Here is a 16,506-nt window from a genome sequence, read left to right on the forward strand (position 1 = left end):
TCGCTTTGCGGGCGTCCCCCCAAAAAAATAATCTCTCGCCTCCACGTCCGCTTCTTCGAGCATCCGATAGCTAAGAACCGGGACTGGACCACAACAAGGAGGAGGCTAGCAGCGGGCGTACACTGTTTACCCACTGCTTCCTGTCCGCGCGAGAGCCTTCATTCATTGAAGCGTCGGAGGCGATGAAGAAACTAGCACGCAGCTAATCTGGTGTCGCTTAAATCAGTTTAGCTGCCGCTGCTCATTGCGCAGCTAACATTGACGTGAGCTGAGGAAGTCGGCTGAGCGGGACAGTCCGCCGTGGATTCAGTGGGTGAATCGGAATCACGTAGAAAATGGGGATCTAATCCTGTTGCTTTGTTCTGTCGGGTGTCTCTTCCCGTGTAATATAACGTCGTCCACAGGTAGTGTATCCGCGTTAGCCAACGTGCTAGCTACAGCTAGCAAGGTTGGATAGCTGTTGTGGTGCCTTCAATAACACTCGGAAACGTCTTACTACTTCCGAGTTCGCAGGTGGCAGTCAGCGTTTTGCCTGGAAATTGAAATCTGCAACAACTTTGGACCAGAAACGGCGAATAATTGCTGCTATTGTGTGTTGAATCAGTAAAACGATTGGAAACAACGACACTCTGTTTGTAAATGTGGTCGCATTACTTGTTACAACCCTACATGGCATGGCTGCTATCTAGACGCCAGACGTCGAGTAGCTGTTTACCTTTCAAGAGATTCTGACAGCCCTTTGTAACCACATTTCTGGACACGTCAATGGGCATTATTGAAAATGTCCTACGGCACCTGAAGGTAGCATTATTTTTTTATAAAGGTTCGCGTTACATTTCAGCCGAATACGTGATCTAATTTACTATTTTACTGCTCAATCTAAAATATCACACTCGTAAATAGCCGTTATTGTGAAAATACAACTACAATGACCGACTGCGGTTTCTAGAACAGCTTACAAACAGCAGGAGCCATCCTCCACTTCCGTCGATGATGTGTTTTCCATATGTCTTTAAATCAACCACAAAGGTTTGCAATGAAAATTGCAAATGAAAACAATATGGTCTTTAATACAATCAATTTCATCATTAAAGTAAAGTATACATCAGAAATAGTTCATGGAATGCACGATAAAAGTACTATCGAAATCATTTGGTATAAAGGCACACAATGTGAAAGCCTGCATATTTGATCACATGTAATTGAAGTCTTGATATCTGTGGTAGCTAGTAGTCGTCGTGAAATGGATACTCTGGGTGATCAGACCACCTGTTGAGTCAATAAAGATAAATAGTATATTTATTTGTTTATTTCTTACAGGAACACAACATAACTCACAGTATTGTAGCCTGCCATACTCACATGAGAAGCTCCACAAAACGAATGTTCTTGTTCAATCCCTCAATTGCCTTCATCTCAGCATCAGAAAGAGATAAGTTGAATATCTACAGTATTTATAAAATAAAAAAAACACATTTAGTTTATTTCCTGTTTTTCTAGAGGATCTGTTGCAGGCTCAGTACCCGGTATGCTGGTTGTCTAAACTGAAGCCATGCAAACCAACCTGAAAGTTCTCCTTAATGCGAGCCGGGTTGAAGCTCTTTGGGATGACCACCACTCCTCGCTGCACATTGAACCTCAAGGCCACCTGGGCTGTGTTCTTGTTGTACTTTTTAGCAATTGATGCCAGCAGCTCATCTTCCAACAGTGGGGGACATTTTAGGTTTACCCTGTTGAAAGTATTGGTATTTTATGATGACACTGCAAATAACATTTTCAGGTCACGTGAATGGTAATGATTCAGTTGTATCCTTGAAGACAGTGACTTTTATAAGTGTCACGTTAACTGAATGGGATAAAAAGCTTTTCTCTCCCATACCACGATGCATCTCTACATGTGCCCAGAGGGCTGTATCCCACAATGATAATATCGTGCTGCTGGCAGTACTCAAGCAACTTTGGCTGAGTGAAGTAGGGATGGCATTCAACCTGTATTAAAAAAGGTGGAAGCACAAATATGAGTTGCTGAAGAAAAACCTTATTTTTCATGTTAATATATAAATACCGTTATATTTATACCGTTAATTATTTATATTACTTGTTTTTATTTTTTACTATGTCTCTTGCGTGCACTTTACCCTGTTTGCAAATTTCCCCACTAAAGGACTAAATATGAAGGAATATATTATATAATATAATTTGCAAAGCAAGTTTTCTGAGGACATTGCTACAGTTTGTTTTATTCTACTTGTTTAGCATTCTATTAAGTCACTGACTTGGGGAATTTTCTTGTGTTTGTCTGGTTTCTTTTCTATGTGATCCAAAATTGAATGTATTTGTTTGATTGGCCTTATCACCAGATAATATGCTATGATCCTGTCTTTACCTGGTTTGACACAGGCTTGTGTTTCAGCCCCGGTTTGTTTAGGATCAACTCAAGTTGTCTCTTGTTGAAGTTGGATACTCCAAGAGACTTTATCAGTCCGGCATCTTTGCAAGCTTCCAAAGCCTGTCCACACCGTAATAAAGGGCACAGTCACGAAGCAACACATTAGACTTTGAATAGATATATTGCACAGGCACACAAGACCACAAGGCACTGAATGTCAGCACATTGTCAATAGTTCAGTGCTGTGTATCTTTTTCTGTATCATTAACCTCGAGCGTCTGAAACTAATATGGATGTGAATGAATGTATTTGTAAAATTTAGCAGAGAGAAAAGGAAGAGCTGATTATCATATTTCATTTTCAAATTATATTCCCTGTTCTCCTTATATTATTTACAAACAAGTCTCACCTCCCATGTTGCACAGAGATCTGTTTTGCAATAAATCCATTCCCCGTTCTCATCTTTGGGGTAAAATGTATCTCCTGGCTTCAGAAAATAAATACAAATTCAGCGAGTGGAAATGATCCCAGCAATAAGTATCAATCAAATGTAATAAAGAAAAATAAACTCTTTTTAGAATGTGACATTAAATACATGCATATACCTTAAAGGCTGTGGGCATTTCTACAATGTAGAGGTCGACATATTCCAGCTGTAATGCCTTCAAAGTTTTCTCCAAAGCTGGTCGAACCAGATCTGGGGAATGGAAGGTGTTCCACAACTGCATCAGTGCAGACGGAAAATGTATTAGTTGTTGCTGTGTAGCAGTTACTTTGCAGTCATGACGTTTGTTGTGGGCAAAAGTGTACTGGTCATGCCAAAACAGGAACAGAAACAAGCAAACTTTTCAAACCTTCCCACAGTAGAAGATGTCCTCTCTCTTCACAGTTCCATCTGCAATTTTGTCCCTTATAGCTTGTCCCACCTCATGTTCATTGAAATAGACCAAGGCCCCATCAAAGTGTCTGTACCCTGTTTCAATTGCCAATTTGACTGATTCGTATGTAGTTCCTTTCAGGGTCTAAAAAAAAAAGAAAAGACATTGAATAATATCTTAGAAGATCACTCAGAGTGAAAAGTGATTTTGATTGTGTGACTTACATGTAAGTTATTAATGAATGTCCTATAAGCAATCTGGTTAAATAGTGTGTCTTACCGTGCGGGGATCCCCATAAGTCCCTAGTCCCATTAAAGGTATGCTGTGTCCATCACTCAGAGGAATGGAGTGACTCTCAGCAGTCAAGTCCATGTTTTTCAAAGTGTGAGTCGTTTAAGGGCAAACTTGCCCAGTTCTGCTATATATGTATCTTTATGAAATGGGACATATTAACCACAGTCAATAATTAAGCCTGTCTTGCTGCTCTTTGACCACAGCAAAGACTCCTCCCTAATAGAAAGACTATCCTCCCCTATAAGATACGCCCACCTTAACTGGCAAATAACTTAGAGTGATAAAAAGCAGATAACCCGTATCTAACACGTTAACAGTCAATATTTACCATACTAAATAAATACGGGGCTCATTATATCTACACATTAGTGACCACTGGTTGAAAATGATGAATTTCAAGTTGCCTCACCATAGAATGTAGTTTGGCCCTAACCGGGCACTGTAGCTTTAAAGTACCGTGGTGCCGCCTGGGTAATATGTGGTATGTGTTTTTGCCTTCTGCTAAGAGTGCACAGATGGCCGCCTTTCCCATGGACATATGAGCTTCAAAATACTATGTATGTAGCGTGAATTTAAGCCCTAAGTGACTATGCGCCACTATCTTTTTTGTGTTTGAGTAAGAAACGCCTCAAACCGGGGACTTGATTATTAATGGTCCTTGGTAAAAGGTGCAGTTAAAATAGCCTACGTTGCTAATTTAGCTTCCAAAACGGAAATAATCAATAGTTGCACTTCAACTAGCTTAAAACTGTTATCGCACAGTTTAAAGAACCACCTTGTAGGATGAAATGTCTACGTCTGTAATGTTGTAATGTATATCAGCAGAATGTACATTCGCTATCTGGCTCGGTGAATCAGGAATAGACTATCCTTTGTTTCCAATCGTAACTCTGTATTGATTGGTCGAAAGGAAAGCATCGGGAAGCAGCAGGGGGGGGAAACAAAATGGATGAAAGTGCTGAAAATGTTGACAACGACGACATTGTCATTATTGTGGAGAACGAGGCGGAAAGTTTGCCAGCCGAGGAGGAGAGGCTGAAACCGCCAGGCACCTTCCGGCTCATGGACACCTGTCCCATCTGCAAGTTGAGCTTCCACAACAGAGAGCCCAAACTCCTGCCGTGTCTTCACTCCTTCTGCAAAAGGTGTCTCCCTGCCCCCTTCAGAAGTGCTGACCCGAGGCGTGATTCACTAGGTCAAGTCGACACCAAATCATGTGAGAATAGCTCCTGTTCATATCACTCAGATAAAAGTGCTTATTTGAACTCTAACAAAGTACAACTCTATATGTTTTCTGTCACTAACACCCTAGTCTCAAATGACCACACAAATACTTATATATCTATGTATATACTATATTTATCTTCTTGGTAATTCCTAGTCTCATGTCACCCAGATCCGTGTGTTTGTTCTAAACATTAAAGTCGTGAACGTGGTTGTGAGTGACACTCCTAATAGTGGATCTCGTCTCTCCTGCTCCAGTGGGTGCCGTTCGATGTCCAGTATGCAGACAGGAATGCTGGGAGATGGACATGCTGGACAATTTCTTTGTCAAAGACTCTGTTGAGGTGCCGAGCAGCACCGTGGAGAAAAGCAGCCAGGTTGGCCCCCTAACTGTCCTGTCCAGTTTTTATGACACCTGTCTCTCTGGACTGCATTGGTGATTCCATTTTTGTATTTGGCTCAGTCTTCCTTTCGTTTGTTCTTTACTTTTCTCTTCAATAGTTGTGTATCAGCTGTGATGACAACACCGAGGCGACAGGTTACTGCGTGGAGTGTGTGGAGTTTCTGTGTGTGACATGTATTGAGGCGCACCAAAGGGTCAAGTTCACCAGGGATCACACCATACGGCAGAAGGAGGAGATGTCTCCAGGTAGTGTGTGTGTGTGTGTGTGGTACACGGCAGAAAGAGAATGATTAGTCTGTAATTAGATGAACCTAAAACAAGTTAAATGTTGCATGCTCTACTTCCGTGATTATGCATGCTACATTCTGCACTTTAGTGATAGGCCACTGTTAATCACTGCAGACTACCAACCAGATGTGTTTTGGTGATGGCGACAAATGTTTCTGGCTAAATGCAATGATTGTGAGCAAACATTTAATGTCACATGAAGTGTATTCTCATTTCTATGTGTTCCTAATCCCCTCCCCCACTCTGTATGTGTCACAGAAGCAGTAGGTATGTCCACACAGAAGCCTGTGTTTTGTGACGTCCACAAGCAGGAGCCCCTGAAGCTGTTTTGTGAGACATGTGACCGACTCACCTGTCGGGACTGTCAGCTGCTTAAGCACAAGGATCACAAGTAGGCAGATTTTTTTTTTTTACAGCTTGTTACAGCGTTGTCGGTAGCAGCTCCTGCTTTTAACCAAACAATTTTTGTTTTATGATCGCAACTGCAAGGTTTGATATGGCTCTGTGTGTGTTTATGTCAAAACCTTGTTAGTATCCAAACCAGTTCGATCAGTCATGTTGTATGAATCATCATTGGCGATAGAATACATTGAACTGGACCAAATGAACAAGAACAGCTGTTTGAAAGAAATAAACTTCCAATATTTGACGCACATATTGTTTTTGTCCAGCTACCAGTTTTTGGATGATGCATACAGGAACCACAAGCAGCATCTGGAGAACATGACGCAGCAGTTGCAAGAGAAAAGAAAGGCCATCGAGGACGTGTCCAGCTGTATCAGCACTGGGTAAAGCTCTCTTTGACAGCTGGAACTTGATTAGAGTTTATATATTTGTTTGTGTGCACATATGAACATATTTGTTACATTATAATGTTGACATGTAAGGGTTAATATGTATAATAATAATAATAATTGAATCACCTTCGAAATCATCTGCATATTAAAACGGATGATGGATTATTGTGATGTATGACATTACAATTCATTTTCACAGACTCCAGCATGTCGAGGAAAACCGAAAGTCTGTCACCAATGAAATAAAGAAGTCCATCTGTAGCTTGATTATGGAGATCAACAGGAAGGGAAAGATTTTGGTGAACCAGCTTGAGGTATATTCTAATGACTTTTCAAAGGCAGTCAAGACATGTGAAATACATTTCTTTCTGACAATTCGTGCCAACATTTACTCATAGGCTCTGACTAAAGACCATGAGGTGGGTTTGAAAAAGCAGCAAGATGACGTCAACTCTCTGTGCCGGCACCTCGACCACGTCATCAGCTTCACTAAATGGGCCACAGCCAGCCATAGTGGAACAGCCCTGCTGTACTGCAAGAGGCTGGTGAGGGACTTTAACATCCAACACCAATTTACTTTACAGTGTAATCCTTACATGCAGTTTCTGTTGCTGTTTTGTTGTTGTTGTCAAACAGTAGTTTGACAACATTTTCCAATAGTTATATAACCTTGCTTATAACCTTTTTGTCTCCTAGATCCTTTTCCAGATCCATTACCTGATGAGAGCAAGTTGTAATCCCTCCATCGTCCCTCAGAGTACTGTTCGCTTTCAGTGTCGCTCCGGTTTCTGGGCCACGAATGTCGACCTTGGTAAGACTTTATGAGGAGTGAACCACCAGCAGTTATTCATTGCGCACTGATTTAAAAAAACATGTTTCCCACTGATTTGTAGAAGGATTGTCTTTTTAAAAAGAAAACATATTCCAAAGAAATAATTACAAGCTACACATAGTTTTTATTTTATTAACTTTTTATTTACACTTAAATTATCGCCACTCACTGTGAATAAAAGTTAGAAAAATGCTAAATTACTGTTGATCTATGAGTGATAGAATAATTACATCGGCAGAACGGAAAATAAAAAAGTATTTTCAATAAGATGGCTCACAGTAATGGGTGCACAGCAGTTTGATGGAGACTTCCTCAGAAAGACTTCTATGGGTGACGTCATCCTACTTTGAAGTAATCCTGTGTCAGTGTGGTCTTGAATCTCGTAAACAAGATAGGTTTGCATCTCAGTGTAGTGTATTAATCTCATCTTTTTTAATCTTTATTTTTTCAGTTAACATAATCTTCTCCTCTCTGCTATCTCTTTACCACACGAATGCACCAATTATTTTTTTTTGACAGAGAATGTCAAGTTGCCGACAGTCGTCTTAAACGGCAGCGTTAAGTTCACCAGAGGCTGGAAACACCTTTATCATTTCTTAATGTCGTTGATAAATTGCCCTCAGTGATGATGCTTGCGTCGGCGTTGGCGCTGAAGACTTCAAGTTATGAAAAATAATGTTCGAAGGAAGTAAGGGTTACTTAATGCTATAGCCACGAAGAATGGAGTGGATTCTTCAATTTTAGTCCTTTTCTTTTTGAATTATGTTTTTGTGTACGTACTTGTTCGTTTATCTGCCCATTGGGAGGAATTTCATTAAATTTCTCCCTAATGTCCACTTGGATCTCGTCCACACGGTTGAATTAGGGGCTCTTCGACATTCGGACTCGAGAAACAGGGGATCGAACCTCCGAGCCGATCTTTGGATCAGAGGTCGGCTCGCTCTACTTCTGAGCAACAATGGATGTAAACTGCAACTCGACCGGTTCTCTTTTGAGATGAGCTGAGGGACATGGGCGAGTAAAGGCCCCCCGCCAGAAAGAGGCAAAGGACCTTGGGTAGATGATGTCATACATGATTTTCTTTTTGATTGTTTGCTTATCTCCTCCAGGTTCTTTGGTTGTAGAAAGAGGACAGGGCCGGCCACCCATCACCAACCAACAGCCGGGCCCCAGACCAGAAGCGCCCACTGGAGGTCTTTCGGTCTCAGCTCAGCAGCGACAGAGCACGTTGGCTCAGCTGCAGATGCATGTATGTATAATATATATTTATATACATATACATATTCATCACAGTCAGTAGTTTTGGCACCGTGACACGTTAACTTAAGTGAAATGTAAAAACACAAAGTCATTGCACTCGTCAAATTTGTCACATACTAAATACTATGCGTTTATTCATCATTTCATTTTTCATCTCTCTGTTGAAGAGAATAGTATTGAATGTTATTCCTCTGTCCAAGGTGGATAAGCTTGCCCAGCAGCCCAACCGACAGCCACCCCCTAACCACTGGTCCTGGTACCAAAATGTCAGGCTCCCAGGACCCCCCGGGCCTCCACCCCAAACCAGACCCATCCACGGAGGGTCCTCCCCCTCCCAAGGCCCTCCAAGCTTGGGACAGCCGGGGCGCAGATACGGGAGCTCCTACCCCAACCCTAGAAGCCCCACATCCTCCATGCTTCACAGCACAGGATTCCCCCCCGCTCAGGTAGGTTAGTGGCGGTAGAAAGATAAGAATGTGCAAATGTTTGTGAGGAATGCCAAACATGTGTTGGGCTCGTCACATGGAACGTTTCATGGTGGACAGCCAACTTTAAAAAAAAAAAACAGGACATTCCCGTCACTGGTGTTATCTTCAGCCCACTTCATGTTCTGTAATCGCATGAGTTTCAATGACGTGAATGTTGCAAGAACAGTTTTGATAAAACGTTATCTTCTGCTTCAAAAAGTGGGTGAATCAAGTTGTTTAATCTATTAGATTATATTTATCTAGCTTCTTGATAATTCTCTTGTATCAGGATTGCATTCTTGAGAAACAATCTTTTTTATTTATTTCATTGACCCTGTGAAATAATGTCAGAATGCTATTTATTACTGTTAATGTTTTAAGGTGTCTTCCCAGCATTTTGACCCCTACTGTTTGCCATCTTCAATCAGGCAAAGTGTCTTAATTCACTTAAAGTGAATTCTAAACTTAGTGTTTTTAAAAACCTGCCTACTTTTAAACTATTTCTTTCAACCTTCTTTCTTTTTTCTACATCTAGTCTCTGAAAGATCTGCTCCATATTTCCAGCTTCCCTCCCAAACCCATTGATATGTTGCAGGGTACGTCCCGCTACCCACAGCCTATGTCTGTAGGAGCAGCGACACAGATGTCACTACAGCAGGTTGGTAGGAGAATGGAGAGGGACCGACGACGTCTCAAGTCTCGCATGAGAAAGTGCTGTTTAGTTTTTATTAACTCTCATTTATGAAGCGGTAACTACAACCTGTTTTGTTCTTATTCCCTAAAGCGGGGCCTCACGGAGCCCTCCTTCCTGAAGAGGAGTGAGGCTGGTGGATCTGTCCCCTCCATCACCATCTCTATTCCCAAACCCAGCTTCGCTCCAAGTCTAGCTTCAGCGACCACAGATAAAACGAGCGCATACAATCACACAGCAGGTCATTATCACGGCTCTGATTTAACAACAGCCCTAAAGATCTTATCCTGTGTGGAAATTAGTCTTAATTAAGGACCACTTTTATGTATTTTCCTCTTCTCTCAAGTTCAAGCAAGGCAGAACTCCCCAATGGCCAAACCATCGTCCTCAGACAGAGGCACAGGGTAAGAAAAGATCCTAAAATCTGTCCTCATCACAATTCCTACATTGATTGACTTGTTAAATATGTATTCCTTGTCTCTGACACAGTTTATGGCTAATCTTTTTCCTTCATGTTGTTTTGAATCTGTGCTCGTTAACTAGATAGACACGTGGGAAGTGCTACTTGCTGCTTTTGATATTTGATTACAAGTCTGCGCACAACCCTGAAATTACTTGAGATGGTGTTATGCTTTGACAGCAGCTGTCTGTTATCAGCCTTCAGTCTGACACTGCACTCCGTTGTTCTTGCCTGCACTTGAATTACTTCCCTGAAATATCAGTTTTTATTCATTTACTACTTGTACGTACACTATGTCCCTCTTGCATCACACTTATGTTTCCACGAAGCTGTTAAATCTGTAACAAGTGACGGATGACTAACTTTAAAAACACAATCTCTGATCTTCCAAACCAATTCATGTAAGCAAGGACAGTGCGTCTTTATCCCCCAACCATATCATGGTCACAATCTTCCATCTCTCTGTCTCTCTTTGTTGAAGGACGACTTCCTGGAGGCAGAGCTCTGAGCCTCCATCTGCCCCACCATCCAAGCGACGAAGAAGGTCGTCCCCAGGGCCCATCATCGTCATCAAGGACGAACCAGAGGACGAGGATGATGTTCGATTTGTAAGAGAACTACTGTTGTTACACAAATCCAGAATGTCCCACCATCTGAGCACGAGTAACAGGGGCTTGTGTGTTTTTCAGGGGCGGTTTAGTGATTTTAAGGCCCCAGTAAAATGCCGCCTTGCTTTACTTTACACCCTTTCTGTAACTGTGAATGTTGGAAGAAGGCCTACTCAAACAGTTTTTATGTAAATTAAAACTATTAACTATTAGTGAAACTAATAGTTCTCCGTCAAGTAAATATATGTATACTGAAGTAGAAGTACACAGTAAATAGTTTACACTTGAGTTGCTTTTTTTTGCTTTGAGGGCCTTTCGTAAGGACAAAGACTTAGAACAGTAACATATTTCAAAATGTTTTATAGATCAACATATTAAATATATGGGACTGGGGCCCTTTTTAGTTTGGGCCCTAGTCCCAGGTTGCTACCTTGATTAATGTTCAAGTCTGGTGTTTTTCTCCCCGTGAACCGTATTTCACTGGTGTTTCGTCCCTTGAGTAGTAGTAGTAGTCGAGAAAGCTGTGCTCAGCAACACGCCAGGCCGCACTGATTGTATCTAATTGCATGTTTGCTACATGTTATTTGCCTCCAGGTGCAGTCCAGCGTCGGCTCCAGCCTGCCGGACAGCAGCACCGGGGCTCAGCCAAATCCTCGGCCGCAGCTAAAGATACTTGTACCGGTCCCTGTGCCTAGATTGGAGTCTGCAGCCGAGTCGAGCAAAGTAGTCGACGAGCAGCGACCGCAGCCCGCGGCGCAGCCCGAGTCTGAAAAGAGAGCGGAGCCGGAAGAAGACCCGAATGAGGACTGGTGCGCCGTCTGTCAGAACGGGGGGGAACTGCTCTGTTGCGACAAGTGCCCCAAAGTCTTTCATCTGGCCTGCCACATTCCCGCTCTGAATGAGTCCCCCAGGTGAGAGACAGATTGTCTCTGAGGGCTGTTAATGCACAATGAAAGGACCATCAAAATAAATGAAACTATTTGTTCCAAAGAACTTTATTTTTCATTCACACATCTCAGATTAGACAAGACTAGGAGATAATTGGCAACACAGACAATAGTTATGCTTTCGAGGTTGGGATCAAAAGGTTCAAGGCAAAGTGAGAGTGAACCCAAGTGACAGGTCTTGTAATTCCACCGTCACAATAATCTCTACAATTAATGTAAGAATAATAGAATTAACTAATTAATGTAATTATAGGCAATATTAAAGAGGCATTATTACAATAGTTATGACTATAATCTTCAAGGTTGGTATGTGATCTTATCTATTTCAAAGATACCATGTTGACATAGTTGACAAATGTGTTCAACAGCATTTTGATAAGCTTTATAAGATTGACATTTGTTTTCTAAATCAACATTTGAATTCAGCGTAGCTTTTTGTTGTTGTGATCTAATCTGTTAAAACAAGGTATTTCTGCACAGAGGCAGATAAAGATCCAGCTACACTAATAATAATAATAATAGTATTATTAATATAATTAATACAAGGCGGTCTATCAGCAATCCATTGTTTTATTGTGATAACTTCACAAAACATAATGACAGACATTCAAAGCTTCTTTCGAAAAACCTCAATAAAAGCTTTGAAAGGGACATTTGGTACAGCCCTTTTAACAATTATTTAAATTTCTTGCAGATAGTTATTATAGAGGTCTTCATTGGTTTGTAATAGTGTGAGCATGACTTTAAAATATATATTTTTACAGCTGCAATATTAGTTTGCGCTATTGAAGGTCTTGTTACTAAGTGGTCGTACAGCTGAAAAGCACAGTAAAAAACATGAAGGACAATATTTAACTTGATATTTTGAAATTCTTGCATTTTTTTGTAAGGTTTTCTTAATAAAAAAAAAGTCTTAACTTCCAATTTTCAAAATGTACATTGATGATGGGGACTGATAAACCGGTTCTCCAGGTCGTTTGTGACCTTGGATGGTCTGTGCCGACTGCTCTGAGAGAAGCTGTATAGGACCATATGTGATCAGATTCAGCAGCAGTTCACCAACCCATGCATCCGCCCTAACGGCTTCTCCTGTCCCGATGTGTCTCTACAGCGGGGAGTGGTTCTGTTCGCTCTGCCGAGACCTCGCCTCCCCTGAGATGGAGTACGACTGTGACAGGAATGGCGACCCCGTCTCTGAAGGGTTCCCCCCTAATGAAAGAAGGGTATGCTCACCCAGCTTTTCTTTAGACTCTGTGCATGATGTTCTTCGTTACTTGAGCTTTGTCGTTCTGTTTTTATACTCCTCCTTCATATGAAGGAGAGCATTTTGTCTCATAACCTGATCACTGAAATGTTTGCTCTAATGCGTCCTCTTTTTATAACCTGCAGAAGTGTGAGAGGCTGCTGCTCCGTCTGTTCTGCAATGACTTCAGCACTGACTTCCAGCAGCCTGCTACTCCATCCGTAAGTTATTTTGTCGATCAATGAAAGGCTGCGCTGTTTCTCGCTGATACTGTAGTAAGTAGGTAGATGCGTAACAAATGAAGTGAAAGCTTTCAATTTTTGTAAAGGAAAAACATTGGTGGATGTCATTTTTATGACTTAAGAAAAGAGACTACCATTTGAGGTGAGTGAATGTGTTCGCTAATTGATGGGATTTCAACAATAGTAAAGTTGCCTTTTTCAGTAAAGATCAAATTATTTTTTCTATATAAAAATAATTTGTAACGCCACCAATGTGTCATTTTACTTTTAATTTTTAAATCATAATTGAGGGTTCAATTGCTTCCATGTGTGAAATTGAGTCGTAGCTGTGTTTCGTGTAAACGATATGTCTGAAAGTGAATACTACTTGTAGAGAGAAAATATGATTGTCGTTACATCAGATGGTTGAAATAACTTTGCTTTTCTTAACGTAGGAGACGAGACGGTACAAAGAGCTGATTAAGAACCCGATGGATTTGTCAATTGTCAAAAAGAAACTGGAGTTGAAGTCGCAGGAAGGTGAATGTTATAACGGTCCAGAGGGGTTTGTCACAGACGTCCGGCTCATATTTTTCAACTGTGCAAAGTACTACAAGGTAATCATCACTTTATATGAAATATGTCTTATTCGTTGTGCCTTTTTTTTTTTTTTTTTTTTTTTTTTTTCAAAGATGAAGAATGTTAAAGTAAACACTCTTTAATTTCCACCATTTCTGTGCATTGGTCATATAGGGGACCTCTGAAGTGGGGAGTGCAGGCTTGTACTTGGAGGACTACTTCGAGGAGCAGTTGAAACTAGTCTACCCGGATAAGGTGTTCCCCGGAGGGAGGGAAGAACAGATGATCCCTCCCCTCGAGGAGGAGATCGATGAAGAGGAAGAGATGCCGGCGGAGGGCATGGCTCCCATTGAAGACGATAAACCACTAAGTCCCGCCACAACAGCAACAGCCCCTGCAGAGGAGGAAATGCCAGAAACGGAGGAGAAGGTGGTCGATGCGAGTGAAAAGGTGACGGAGGTAGCAGCTGCTGCCACCGCCGATAGAGATGCGCCTCCTGATGAGGGAGATGCGCCTCCTGATGAGGGAGATGCGCCTCCTGCCGAGAAAGATGCGCCTCCTGATGAAGGAGATGCGCCTCCTGATGAAGGAGATGCGCCTCCTGATGAAGGAGATGCGCCTCCTGATGAAGGAGATGCGCCTCCTGATGAAGGAGATGTGCCTCCTGCCGAGGGAGATGCGCCTCCTGATGAAGGAGATGCGCCTCTTGCCGAGGGAGATGCGCCTCCTGATGAGGGAGATGCGCTTCCTGCCGAGGAGGCAGAGCGGGACGAGGAGATTCCTGCAAAGGAGGCGGAAAGCTCTCCGGCCACTGATGTTAAAACAAAAGAAGAACCACCTCCCAAATCCCCAGAAGAGGAGAGCCCTGAGCTCCCCACAGACACGCCTGTGGATCCGCCTGAAACCCAGGAGGAGTCCGCTCCTGCAGACACGGTCAAAGAGGAGCAGGGATAGATCACAGCAGACAGAAACTGTAGACAAGATGGATGATTCCAGTCTTCCACAGAAGTGGCCCCAGTGGGGACCGACATTTGCGGCAATCAGACATCTTTTTTGGGTAATATGTTATATTTGCAATAGGAAAAGGGTACTGCGGAGCTAAATAGACTTATTTAGTAGCAGTCATGCAGTACATTCACAAGAAAGGGAGTAAATAAGATTTTTTTTCGCTGGACGGAGGTTATAATTTTACTGTAACAAAGATTGTTATTTTCTGTAATGACAAAACTGAAAAGCACACGAAACATTTCTAAGTCAACATTGTGAAAATAAGAAAAAAATGTCTGGGATTAGTAGTGCATGCAAGATGTCTTGATGTAAATAGTAATGACTCCATTTTCCTCTTTATAAGCTTTGGCTATCTTGCACTAGCCATTTGGCTCATGAACAAATTATGTTTAATTGCAATAGTATTTTTTTTATTTTGTTAGTATTCTATTAAATGACAGCTCTATGTAAAAATAAATTGTTTTTTTTTTTTTTAATGGTGCTGCTTAGATATTTTGGAGCAAAACAATATTTCAAATCTCAACAATGTTTTGTCATAAAGCAGCCTTGTTGGTTTTTATCAGGAGAACAATTCTTTAGACTTTACTGTTAGCACTCTGAGATAATTCAGAGACATAATTATGACCTCATCAGCCTCTGACAAGTGTGTGTTCTCCAAATTGTGTCCTTGCCCTTCTGCAGCATGATTACTTTTATGTAAGATTAGGCCTAAGCATTGTTGTTTTAGCTGGTTTCCCTCACTGAAAGCAATGAAAGTGTGCAGTTAGACCCACAGAACGGAGGCTTCAGTTAACTAAACCTTTCTGGAACTCACATGGCGTCAAACGGACACTTCAACTTCAGTTTAGACAACTTTGTCCAATATTATCACTTTTATTTATTGAGAAGAGAAAGGACCTGTAAATGAACTCTGCACACAATGTTATTACCTGCATTTACAATATTTGTAATAAACGGGGTCAAATGTAGATCGTACTTGGTCTTTGTTCCCACTGTCATCTTTATTCTGTTTTCTTTATTTTGTTCTTTGAGATGATGTAAGATGCTGCACCCTGAAAAAGACGAGGTTCTCAAACAGTGGTCTGAATCCCCACAAGGGGTTGCAAGATTACTTTGAAGGGCCAGGAGCTGATAAACAGGAGAGGAGAGAGGAGGGATCTCTGAGGAGCCACGAGGGAGGAGCCATGACCGCCCCCTTAATTGTTCATCAGTACTTTGATTGAATGCTGCAGCTGATCTGACAGATCACAGATTAAACTCTAGTTTTATATTTGATTTGTTTTCTGATTCACCTTCTCGTTTAAATATATGTTCACTTGGTCTGAACACATTTGTTAATTTAGAAAAATATTTGTATTTTCATGATCTGTTATTTCCCTCAATCACTTTTATTATGGATACAATTAAAGTCAGAGGGCGCTAAAGGGATGAAACACTTTTTTTTTCTCCATTTATAAATTAATTCCAGTGTTCAAAAGCAACCTTAATCATATCATTAGTTATCTTCACAATCAGAATGAATTCAAATCAGTTTAGTTAAACAGGTAACAGGCTGCAGAGAGAAAACACCTCAGCTCTGGCAGTGATGATAATATTATTAGCATATTATATAGATCATGTGTGCAAACTCGGTCAAAAGTCTCTCCAGTTGTTGAATCCGACTGACAGCTGATCAGCAGCCTTCACGTGACGCTGCTGAGGAAAGGACGTCTCCTTTCTCTTGAAACACATTTCCTCGTTTCCCTCTCTCCTCGCGTGGGGAGGGAGATTTGGGATGCACCCACGGGTCCGCCCTCTCATATCAAACCCTGCAAGTCGAGGCCGGAGTCGCCTCTGACTGAGATGATCTCGTCTATAACGGGACACTTTCACAGAGGACTCACACACACACACACACACACACACACACACACACAC

General features: G+C 41.6%; 2 protein-coding genes across 3 annotated transcripts; one reads left to right on the forward strand and one right to left on the reverse strand.

Moving 5' to 3' along the window:
- Positions 1-1,138: 1,138 nt before the first annotated feature.
- LOC306752162 (aldo-keto reductase family 1 member D1-like) lies at positions 1,139-3,639 on the reverse strand (the record flags this gene model as incomplete). 2 transcript variants are annotated; one of them, XM_079235876.1, is made up of 9 exons in its annotated part: positions 1,139-1,269; positions 1,363-1,445; positions 1,565-1,730; positions 1,880-1,989; positions 2,387-2,509; positions 2,799-2,876; positions 2,995-3,111; positions 3,244-3,411; positions 3,547-3,639. In XM_079235876.1, 9 exons carry the CDS (start codon positions 3,637-3,639, stop codon positions 1,227-1,229), a joined length of 981 nt encoding a protein of 326 aa, XP_079092002.1. In that variant the 3' UTR covers positions 1,139-1,226. The 2 variants fall into 2 exon arrangements, with proteins under 2 accessions (XP_079092002.1, XP_079092003.1); XM_079235877.1 differs by lacking the exon at positions 2,387-2,509.
- Positions 3,640-4,506: 867 nt separating this feature from the next.
- trim24 (tripartite motif containing 24) lies at positions 4,507-15,551 on the forward strand (the record flags this gene model as incomplete). Its single annotated transcript, XM_079235872.1, has 19 exons — positions 4,507-4,777; positions 5,044-5,162; positions 5,287-5,434; positions 5,735-5,867; positions 6,148-6,264; positions 6,473-6,587; positions 6,672-6,818; positions 6,970-7,084; positions 8,215-8,354; positions 8,566-8,811; positions 9,368-9,490; positions 9,617-9,764; positions 9,870-9,927; positions 10,465-10,591; positions 11,186-11,502; positions 12,650-12,761; positions 12,928-13,002; positions 13,458-13,619; positions 13,756-15,551. 19 exons carry the CDS (start codon positions 4,507-4,509, stop codon positions 14,533-14,535), a joined length of 3,453 nt encoding a protein of 1,150 aa, XP_079091998.1. The 3' UTR covers positions 14,536-15,551.
- Between the last annotated feature and the right edge of the window lie 955 nt (positions 15,552-16,506).

Source organism: Taurulus bubalis (assembly GCF_910589615.1).
Source record: "Taurulus bubalis genome assembly, chromosome: 20".
In the NCBI taxonomy this organism is placed as follows: Eukaryota; Metazoa; Chordata; class Actinopteri; order Perciformes; family Cottidae; genus Taurulus; species Taurulus bubalis.